The 12012-nt window shown below is 37.6% G+C and overlaps 1 protein-coding gene across 4 annotated transcripts in view; it reads right to left on the bottom strand.

The window, feature by feature from the left end:
• Positions 1-3206: 3206 nt before the first annotated feature.
• VPS13C (vacuolar protein sorting 13 homolog C) overlaps positions 3207-12012 on the bottom strand; it is a 95905-nt gene continuing 87099 nt past the window's right edge. For all 4 annotated transcript variants that reach the window (XM_086757703.1, XM_086757697.1, XM_086757698.1 and 1 more), the window contains 4 exons: positions 8708-8799; positions 7276-7399; positions 6942-7025; positions 3207-4944 (listed from right to left, as the gene is read on the bottom strand). In XM_086757703.1, coding sequence (XP_086613829.1) covers positions 4843-4944; positions 6942-7025; positions 7276-7399; positions 8708-8799 — 402 coding nt within the window. In that variant the 3' untranslated portion in view covers positions 3207-4842. The remainder of the gene's footprint in view (positions 4945-6941; positions 7026-7275; positions 7400-8707; positions 8800-12012) is intronic.

Below are 12012 nucleotides of genomic sequence, written 5' to 3'. Positions count from 1 at the left end.
TCATTAGTAAACTGAATGATATTCATATACTTGGAACAAATTTTATTTTATATCTAGATATCTTTTTTTTTTTTCCTTCAGTCTGTCCTTCATGTGCTGTGCGGCATCATAAGTTTAACTGATAACTGCCCTCTCCCTCAAAAGCATACCTTTGTCCAGGAAATTTCAATAAAGAGACTAAGGCTTTGATTTTTCCACTGGAACCTGAAGCTGTATATGTTGATTCTCAAATCCCTCCACTTGTTTCTCGCATTAACATTTTCTTGAAGTGGTCAGTCCACTGGCATCTACTCCAAATTAAGTCTTCACACTCAGGTTTGACTAAACGTGACTTTTATAAGCTGTTGAAAGAATTATTTTGTCAAACAGATGCTAGCTAATTTCAAAAAGTTTCACAAGACAGTTTTCACTTTTAAAATTAAATCCTTTTTATTTGTTTTTTAAACACACTGAGTGACCCAGGATCCCCTCATATAAATCCTTGCTGCCAACCAGAGACCAAGATTAGGATATAATTAGCATAATCACTATGTTACTCTACTACAACAAATGCATATTTACTGCCAGCCACGAAATAAAGCTATTTGTACCTTGATTCTTAAGCTGAATTACTTAATTTTTTCCTGCTTGAACTTCACAATTAATCCCCTCTAAACTATTTAATCTCTTACTACTAAAACACTTCCTATTCAGTGTCTATAATAAACCAAACGTTCTTCCAGACTCTCCAAATGTTGAGAAAAGGGGTGAACATGATGGTGAAACGTGTGAAGTTGTTTTGACAGATATAATTTAAACTAACCCAGGAAACACAAAACCTGACATCTTTGGGGTATTTCTTTTTTGGAGAAGAGAGTATTTCAGATTTCTTATTGTGGAAGAACCACAGACCAGTTGGGGCTGGAAGCCGTCTCTGGAGATTGCACAGTCCCACCAGTCAGCTACAGCAGGTTGTCCAGGACCATGTTGGCTCAGGTTGTTGATATCTACAAGGATGGAGATTCCACAATCTGAGTGCTTTTAAAAGTGCTGGGGTGGGTAGGTGAGGAGGGAGGGCTGGTGGTATTGGCTTCTTTTAAAGGTTAACTTAATTAGTTTGAAGTGGTTGGCTTACTGTAATTCTGTAGAGAATGACTGGTAGTAGTAAACTTAATGAATATAGGGTCCTTTTAAGAGGAAAAAGTCTGAATAAAATTCAGAAGTTTAAGATGCCCATTGAAAAAGATCCTAAAAATCCCTCTGAACAGTTAACAGCAAAACGGACCAAGCTCATGTAATAAATTAGTAAAGAAGCTGACTGTATTTTTAAAATACAACATTTTCAGCATGTGAAGACTTACTACTCTCCAGACTGGACAGAAATTCAATCTAAATTATCACAGAAACACTCCCTATAAAAAGCCCACAGTTAAGTGGAATGGACAGCACCACCCTGTGAAGAACCACATATATCCATTAGCTCTTCCAAAAGTTTTTTTTTTTTTTCTTTTTAAAGCACTGTATGGTTCTAAAATCATAAGCAAAAGCATATTAACATGTTTTTACAGGAAATAGTTTGATTTTATATCATTTTCCACTGCTGTCCTTTTAAACAGTGACTAGACCGAGGCAGGACATACTGCTCTCTACCTAGGAAGCAACTGAGTGTGCTAGGGGAGGGAGGGCATGACAGAAAGGACTGAGAAAGTTTCAGAAAGGAGGCCACAGCTCTAGCAAGGGACTGAGAAAACAGCTGCAAGGACCAAATACCCATCCAGGCCTTGTAAAAAGAAAAAAAAAAAAACAAACATTTAAAATGCTTCTGAAGAGACAGAGAAACCTACGATAAGCCAGAAAGCAATGGAGTAACTGAAGCAAAGCAAGGACCCAGGACCAACCTAAATCCTTGGAGTTCTAATTAATAAGCTAGTATTCCATGAAAATTCATGTATTTGGTAAAACTTGGCTTTTGAAACAGCAAAAAACATCTGGGAGCTCATTGTAAGGAAAGGTTTAGGAAGTTTTCAACAGTTTGGCCAACTTGTGTGCTCAGTAATAGTGAAACTCTACAGCTTCATAGAAACAAAAAATCTTAAGCATATGGGAAATCACTTCACTTCCTGACAGTAAAATAAAAAAATAAAAAAAAAAAGAAGCCAAAACCTTTGAAAAAGCTCTTTCACTTTACATTGCAGCACTGAAAATGCACTCTACCCCAACAACGCCTCATTCCTACAGATCACCAAAACAGGATTTAATTTTGTAGCTGTTCTTATGTTGGACATGTACTTTGGGACTAGACAAGAGACCCTTCTTGTCCGCCAATTCCCTCAGCCAGCACTTCAAGAAGATGCACCAGGTTCCGGAAAAGAGCAGAGAAGGAACAGGAAAAGAAAGCAGCCGAAGTCAGAGAGCAAAGCCTAGGCACAGCCAACAGCATTTGCAGCTGGAGAGAACGCAGCAATGCAAAAGGCTGGATAAAAAAAACAGAGCAAAGACAGAAGGACATACGGTAAAACGGAGGAAAGCACAGGAAGCACTGGAAGCCTATTGGTCCAGAACATGTATCTTCATTTAAGCAAGAAACAGATTTCCTTAGCAAATTATCTCTCTCGCGTCCTCTTGAGTGCTTGATCCAAGTGGTAAAGAAGGTCGCTCATTAATTCTTCAGCTGGAACTTTTAGCACCATCTCCCAGTTCAAATACAGCTTGCAACCCAAACTGCAGAGACATGCATTTCAAAATAAAAAATTGCTCTACAGAACCCTGCTGCTTCTTCAGACTTTTAAAAATAGGAAGCTACTTCATTGTACCTAATCACATATAAAGTGAGAAAATAAAACATCTACTTTTTACACTAAGCCAGAAAGTTTACAAATAAAAATGAGGAAGTACAGAACTGAACCAAGCAGAAGACTGCAGTCAGAAACGTGTCATCACAACCCTTTCAAGCTCCCATTCTCCACCTCAAAATAGGTACAGGGTACCATCTAAAAATGCACGGAGAGTAGGTTAAAGTGAAATCTATTTTCAACTATGAATTAAAAGGCAGTACACTTACAAAACTCTCTTACATGCCAGAACCCAAGCTGAAAGAAGCACTGGCCTGTAGAAAGCTCTTCTGCAGTGCACTAGTACTCCAATAATTTTTTCATATAGTGCCTAGTGACACAGGAAAACAACTGCATATATTTGAGAAGGAACAGCATTTAAAGTCATAGCACAAATAATTGCACATAAAATTTATTGTTCTTTTTTTAAAAAAAAACATGGCCTTGAAATACATACAATGTAGACAGCTAATTTAGTTTATGTCAAGCAGAGCTTTCTAGAAAATAGGTGATATCACAGAATTAAAGGTTGTACCACATTTTTTCCATCATAGCAAACCAGATAAATAGCCATGTGCATACAGTAGCAACAAAATCACATCTGCAGATGTGCTCTAAGAGTTCTGTGTTTGGCAGCTTACTTGCAAATAGCTTAAGCTTTCTACCTTTGGTGAGATCACAGGTACAGATTAAGAGTACATAGAATCCACCAGCCCTTAAGTATAAGGAGAGTTTAAAAAAGGCCTAGTTCTCACAATTACTCCACTTACTGAATAGATCTACGCAAGAACATGGCCATTTTTTTCATTGAGTTCTTATCTATAACTATTATCTAGTACAAAATCAAATAAAAAACCAGAAATTCTTCTTCGCAAGTGAACTAAGTTGGAAAGAGCAAATTTTCAGGAGTAATTATTTGCAAGGACACTGTATATCTTATTCAGAGCCAAAGATTGACAGCAAGATCTCTTAGTTCACTGATCACTGAACTCAAATCTGTTTGCTTATATAGTCCCTGACCAAGACATTTACTTATGTGTGTCTAGTGTTAAGAATGGAACTTGTCTCAGTGAAGTTCATGGGATTATGCATACCATTAAGAACTAGGCGTATACCTTAAATGCACTTAAATATCTTGCTAAACTGAATGCTAACAGCCTTCAGGAAGAGAAATTGCAACAAAAATATTATATCAGAAGTGACTTTTGGCTTAATGAGATGGCACTCTTCCAGCAGAGTAACTATACACTGAAATACGGAAATCTAATTACTTTGATTTAAGCTTTTGACATACAACGCTGTCTAAAACCAGCATGTTGTTCCTCCTGGAGAAGTCTTTAAGCTACAGCGATACAACCAATACCATATACATGCACATAACAGGTGAGTAATATTTTTCATTTTTAAAGCGTAGATTTTCATTTACAGTATAAGCGACAACATTCCAGAGTAAACACTTCAAGACAACAATAGCCTATTTCTTTCATATATATTCATTCTTACGTTGCTCCAGTGCAGTATTTTCTAATACTGAACAGACAGTGCTGAAATTATAGTAGCTAAATTGTGTACACTTCTTTCTGAATTTAAAGAGAATGCTGCCTAAAATAGAAGAAGTTTTTCATCAGCTTCAATCAGTAATGTAAGTTTTGGCAAAATGCTAGAATCACAATTACTACAATCTGTCTGTAAACCATAAACTTAAGAGTGCAAATCAGACCACCACTTCATTTTAGAACCTATTTACAAGAACTACTAACATGAAAAGGGCAGAAAAGAAAACCTCAGATTGGGAAAATATTTCAGCAAAAGTTGTAATTTTTAAATTTAAAGGCATATTTTAGATTAATGAAATCCATAGTTTCAGAAAGAAGCACAGCTTCTTAAAATAAAGTGTTTATTGCTGTCAACTTTGAAGGAAGACCTTACATATTTTATCTTTTCTTTCTGCACAATGTTTCCATGTTGCTTCTAACCAATTTTAGGGATAAAGTTGCATACCAAAGGCCAAACTTGACAAATCCTGTCATTATCAAGATAGCATTTGCGGTTTCTTCAACTGCAACGATGCTTGCTTCACCAGCTTTTGTTGTTTTCTTGTTGCCTGAGCTTCCTGAATGGCACAACAAATTCTCTGTAAAGCAACATGTAAGAAAATTGAAGCATGCGATCTGCAGTAGTTAACCCCACTATGTCTCAATTGTCTAACATTCAACATACTGTACATTATGGATAAAATGCATATGCATAATATTAACATAGCGATATATCTCTAGTCTGAGAAAACCAATAAACCAATGTCAATGTGATAAACATAAATGCCTAGGGGAAAAAACAAACAAACAAACCAAACCAAAATTTACAAAGGTAGCTTGGATGGTGACTGACTTTACCTGAGTAATTCTAGTTTTTGGTGAAAGCTGAAGTGTTTGAAATGCTTGTAAAGGCTTTTTTATCCATGACTTCCATAAAAGTAATACTCACTTACACAACAATTAATACTAAAAAAAGAATAAGTTAGGCTGTATGGAGAAATAACATCCATCAGGTATACCTGAAGTACTTCAAACATTTATGGATTTCGGTAACTCATGGAGGCTGGGGAAAGATTCAGGGGACTAAAGAAGAACAAACCTAAACCCCTTTGTTTTTTAGGGGAGACAGAAAGAAGAAGGAAGCTACAGATAACCTTGACCTGATCTTAAAGACATTTGTTTCATGCGCATACAAAGGCATCACAGAAGCCTTCACAGAAGTGACAATTATTTGTGAAGTGTACTTTTTTTTGTGTTTTCCTATCAAACTGGTATAGTTCTACAAGCGGGATCTATTCAAAGAAGGGAAACGTAAAACAAGGAGTAACGCTGATAAACTCAAGAAACAGAAATCTACAGAAGGTAAATGGGTATCGTCGCACTTCAGGAAAAAAAAATTTATTTTCAATGCATACATACCAGCATAAAGACTAGTAAAGGAACATGCAGTTAGGCAAAAACAAAAAAAAAAAAAAGAAAATTAAACACAAAGTATCCTTCTAGTGTGGCCTGCATGTTTTGCACAAAGTTTCAGCTTTGGCCCTGACACTAACATATAGACAATTAAAAGGATTTAAATTAGTTAACTAAAAGGATTTAAATTAGTTCACCAAAAGTGTGATTTGGAAGACATGTTGTAAGAAAAAGCTGAAGGAACTTTTTCTTTAGACAGGAAACAATAAAGAACTAACATTAGGCTCTTCCAGTACCTAAAAAAGTGCCTTCAAATGATAGCAATTTCTTCCCTTCCCAGACTAACCCATTCTTTTTGAAGGCTTGATCAATTTAATAGAAGCAATTTGGCCCCTATCCTGATTCTAGCTCCTGACTTGCCATTTACTGGAGCTACAATTTCAAGTGTGCTTCCAAGATGCTGTGGATCTAACTGGTTTCACTTTTGGTATCAGGGAGAACTCCTCCTCTCCCATCATCTGATACAAAACTACAGTAAGATGCATGGTTTCCTAGCTAAAGTTTTGTATTGTTGAAGTAGCAGCCTGGAATTTATACAAATTGTTAGTTCAGCTTACGTGAGTTCGCTATGAGACCCAACCATTCACAGAACAAAAGCTCCCAAAATAAATCAACCCCTCCAGCATCGATATGAGAAAATACTTTGAGATAAATGGTAGAACGTCCACACGTGGGGAGGGTGAGGTGTGGAAGCAGAGAGGAATCTAAGGAAGCCTTTTCACACAAGATACACTTAATTGGGTTAGTCCAGTGATCTAGAAATAATGAGGAGGTAGCAGAACTCAGAGGTATGTTGCATCCTAGAGACTCTAATGAACTTAACCTACTACCTTAGGTGTCTGAATTATTTTCCTTCAATGTGTTTTAATATACAAAACATAAAACTATGCAACTTCAACCTTGAATTATTATCCCATGTCCTCTCTTGAATGCTTTAGACTATTTGGTCTCATCGTTCTCCTGGTTAAACTCGTTTTTCAACATGAAAGTATGGTAAATGGTTCTCAGGCACAGCAGCCTATGCTACAACAGGTCTCTGAACACTACCATCTTTTTCCTACTGAGTTTCAACAACTGTTAACATTATCATAAGGAAAGACGAAAGCAAAAAAAAAGAATATACCCTTGCTGCAGTTTCATCCTGAAGCTGAACTGTCCTTACACATTCGTGACCTGTACTGTCCTTCCTTTGGAACATCCTTTGATCCTGTTGAAGAGTGGAACAAAAATGTACTTCAGGTGACTCACAAGAATGCAGAATCTGGTACTTAAACGGCTTGAATGTCAACTTCAGGTTAGATTTCAATGTGGCCTCTATCCAACTCAACTCATACTTCCAGGAAATCTTAAGTAAATCCTGTCTCTTAGTCCCATAGTTAGCAGTTAGAACCATAAATGTGAGCATGTTTGGACCTCAAAATAGTGTTAAATATAAGAAGTTTACATGCTTTTCTTACCAAAACAGTTATTTTTAAAACATTTGCTTCGTACGAGGGACAGCGTGTAAAGTCTTCAAATAAGTAATCCCACTCTGTTGTTAAATGGCCTAAGATTTCCACTTCTTTTACATATATTACTCTCCTGTTCACAAGAAAAAAGTTAATAATTAATTTCTCCCTGGGACTAGAACTTTGCCAGAAAAACAAAAGAAAATTAAACAAATAAATTCATATGAAAAGGTATTTTCCATATGGATTAGAAGTATGCACTCAGTCACAGTGGAACTGTATTTCCTTAATATATACTCTGAGATAATCACTTTGTCCTTAAGACTCAGAGATGATCTATGGTATCGGATAGTAAGGGCAGGCCAACTTAACTGAAACCCACCCAGCCCTCCAAATCCAAACATTTCACAAAAACAAGATACTAGAGGGCCATCAGTTAATTCAAAACAGTTCCTCAAAGCCAGCCTCTACCAGATGTAGTCAAACAGCTACATACTAGCTACACAGTGACACAATTACTATGAGACTGACAGATGATCTGTTGCTACTGTTTACAGTTGCTAGCTAGCTGCCAAAGCTCCAGTGTCAGCTAGCACACTGAGAGAGAAAAAAACCAAACCAATACCAACAGGTGGCAGTTCTGAATGGAGTTAAACTATAACTGTTACACATGTGGGGAAGAACTGGGATAAGGAGAGAAATGCACATTTATCTGAAGCTGCACACAACTAAATCATCTAACTATCATTAAGGGACTTTGTCAGCATCTTGAAAAAGCTTGTTCAGCTGCAGCCTGAGTTTTGAGGTGTGCTAGTTGTTATAAAACAAACATGGTGGGATGCATCCCATAGTCTCGTTATGGATAAGCGTATCTCATACATTCAGGCAACGTGGAAGGTCAGGACATTTGGGATGTGGAGATCATAATCCATGGGGTCCTTTTCCTTATCTAAATGTAGTTTAGATAGTTTTGCGTCCTCAAACTTCATATCCAAGACTAGTAACATCTTTAATTCTAAAACTTGTCTAATGAGTTTAATACTGATTTTCATACTCGTACAAAAACTTAGGACTCCATTTAGAGTATCCTTTAATTAACAAGACTGTAAACAACTGCATTATCAAAACGCTGGTTTGACTGCAAGCATTTATCACAAGCTACTTTGAAAAATTAGAAACAGAGAGAAAAAAGAATATTACCCTCCAGTATTTTGAAATAGTCACTGACCTCAGAATAAACTGTCTTCCTAAATTAGTACCTAGTACTGACATCATTACCATACCACATTTTTCATAAAGGAAACAGTATATTTTTTTAAATCAATAATAAAATGGTTGTGGAAAGCATATATGCACAGTACAGCAATTACTTTAGACTTAGACATCTAATCCCCAAGTTGAAACCAAGACAAGCCCTTAGAAAGCCTTCAAACCTTCATACCTATTGGTAACAATAAGGTTTGCTCTTCTGTCTCTTGGAAGCGCACAGTGGTATCGATAGCTCTCTTTTTCCAGCTTTCTGATATGCAATTTCTGAAACAGAAATAAGAAGTAATTATTGATCTGTAAAAACAAAATTCAAAGCGGTGTTTTCAATTCAAAAGCCTTTTAAAAAGTTACCTTCTTGAGCTGGTTCTTTAAAGACAAGTTCTCACAGTGTTCTCATTCCTGAAGCTCAGTCACCAAAAGGTCTGATTCATTCCACTCAACAGGTGGAACACTGACACGGCAGTATCAGACTATTTCTTCAGCTTTAATTTCCTTTCTGTGCTAATACTTGTTTAGTAACATTCATTCTGTCACAACCCATGCTGCAGACTTGATTAAAGTGTGAAAATCCTGCAACAATACCTTTAAAAGGTGGCAGCAAACGACCCAGATCCTCAGAAATAAACTACCAAGTACAAATACTCCATGCATCTCAAGATCAGGCATCTGAAGCACTGACCGGACATGTCTATTCAACATCCAAAACAAGAATGGGTATGAAAGTGTAGGCCAAATTATTCACCAGGTTTCTATTAGACAACTACAACTCAAGTGACAAACTATGAATAAAGAGGTTTTAAAATTTCTCAAACAAAATACTGAAGTACTTCCTATCTTTTTTTTCCCAGTTCTTCATTATTTTTTTTATTCCATATTTTTCACATTTCCTATTCTGTACATGCTGTTTAACTGAAGCAGAATATTTTCTACAGCACGTCACCAGGATTACAATATTCCATCAGCAACAAAGAGCAGCGCAGAAGACAGTCTCACAGTCATTCCTAAATCAAGCTCACAATAACCCTGTCTGGTGGTTTAGCCCCTCTGAGCAGCTAAAATATCACAGTCACTCACTCACTTCCCTCCTCACCACCATTCCCAAAGGGATGAGGAGGAGAATCAAGAAACAAAAGCAAAACTCATGGGACGGGATAAAACCAGTTTAACATATCAACAGAGGAAGAGAAACCAGATGGAAAACAAAACCAGTAACAGAACACACTTAAGCACAAAACTTACAGCCCAACAGCTCACAGCGGATCCTGACACCCAGCTCCCTCCCCAGGGAGCAAAACTCTGTCCCTCAGCACCATCCCCGCTTTATAGACTGAGTGTGACATCACCTGGTGTGGAATAGCCCTTGGGCCAATTTGGGTAACCTATCCCAGCTGTGTCCCCAAGCCACCAGCTCCAGCCCCTCTCCCAGCTCAGGTGAGAATTAACTCTGTTCTAGCCAGAACCAGGACACACTGGCTTAAAGGCAACAAGATTCACAGAGCGACACAACATAATTGTGGGAAATGGATACACACCAAAACATCACGTAGAAAAAGGCAGAATTGTGAGATGAATAATGTACTACCAATGGGAACCCAACCTCAAACTGGGTATGAGAATAAACCTGTGCCCACCACTGGTTCTCCTGCTATAAGTTTGTCAGAGAGCACGCAATCTGTTTCTGTCCACCCTACTTGTCATCTGCCTCATTAACTAACATAACACTTTAACTATGTGTTACAGGTAAATGCACTTGGGTCGCTAGTTTGAGTCAATGTTAGTTTTCAGGACAAAAGTGGTCTACTAGAATTAAATACATGTTTTCAGTTACAATCCTGAACATATTTAGTAGCTGTAAGGTTGCTAGAATTCATGTTCTGACTGTAATTGTCACATGCATGGTAAATACATAATTGTTACTAAAGAACCTTATCTGTACACAAGTTGTGTTAAGAGCAGAGATCATTAATTCTGGGTAGCACACCTTCCGTTGTAATAGTGTCACATTACACGTCGTATCTAAAACCAACCACAAGCAGAACACCTCACTGGGAAACTCCTAAAATACCCATGCTTACCCTTCTCTTTGGGGAAGCCATACATTGTCACATTTAAAAGATGAAAACTCTTAGCACGAAAAAACTGGAACAAGGAATATACACAACGTGGTTTAAAGCTAATCCTGCATTTATTTTGGACTGCCAAGCCAAGTGTATTGTAATATGCAATACATACACTCCTGTACTTGAATTGTCTCATGTCTCTGAACCTGCAGATCAAAGTGCCACTGACACTGTAGTTCTGTGAAGTCACTCATAAGCAACCCGACAACGTTCAGAGGCCAACAATACCGGCAACAGCAGAGCACTTGCATTATGTAGTCTCATCTCAACCTTGGAAATAAGTGTTAGAAAGGGGACGTGCATACGCAGGACTTTGCCCCATAACTCTAGCCAGCAAAAGCATCTGGATTCCATTTATACTCAATAAGTGTCTAATAAACACAGGGCTCCAGCACAGGAGTCGCAAAAGCCTGGTCAGGGTCACTAACCTAGTTATGTTCTCTGACAACCATGAGCTCTTCACATTTAAAAATAACGATGGTCATCAATAGAGGATTTTACAGCAACTCAAATTACTACAGTCTTCCCAGGTCACAAAACAAAACAATTTATTGCTAGCATCAAGAGCTTTTAACTATCACCACAGAGAAATCAATAGAGATGCTGAAGTTTAACCTATGGTACGTGCACCTCCATCATCTACTCTACCCTCTACCACTAAGAATGTTAAATCAATGCAAAAATTCTTTACAAAATACACATTCCATTTGTAAATAATGTCTAATCAGTAAAAATTAACAGAGATAGTTATATAGGCATAATGTCAGTGCATGTTAGCTTTGTACTATATAGCCAACCAAGCACCCCGTTTATCACACAATCTGTTTTAATGGAAAACATGCAGCTCCTGTGTAGGAACATGAGGAAACATAAGGAAGAATGAAGGCCATACAGGTGCTGCCTCAGACCAATGTTCAGTGCCTGCAACTGGATGCCCCCGAATTGGTTTCATGTTCTTCACAGCAAAATAAGATGACTTGCAGTTCATAGAATCATAGAATGGTTCGGGTTGGAAGGGACCTTCAAAAGTCATCTAGCCCAACCCCCCTGCAAGGAGCAGGGACATCCCGACTAGATCAGGTTGCTCAGAGCCTCATCCAATCTGGCCTTGAATGTTTCATTTTACAGCTGTCACTGTGGAATTCAGCCTCTGTATAACAGTAAATTTCTCAAGTTGTTTCTGACAAACTAGTAAGAACAAATTAAGGAAGGAGAACTAAATATTCAGTATGTTTTTAGTTATTCCTTGTAAAGATACCTTTCCCTCTCTATTCCCATAGCTGGATCTATAAAACTGGTAAGATTACAACAGAAGCTAAACTTGACTCCGCATTTATCGATGATCAACCACACGGGC

This window comes from Chlamydotis macqueenii, chromosome 12 (genome assembly GCF_036417535.1).
Source record: "Chlamydotis macqueenii isolate bChlMac1 chromosome 12, bChlMac1.mat, whole genome shotgun sequence".
NCBI lineage: Eukaryota > Metazoa > Chordata > Aves > Otidiformes > Otididae > Chlamydotis > Chlamydotis macqueenii.
The sequence above is the reverse complement of the archived record's forward strand: the minus strand, read 5'-3'. Positions and strand labels throughout refer to the sequence as shown.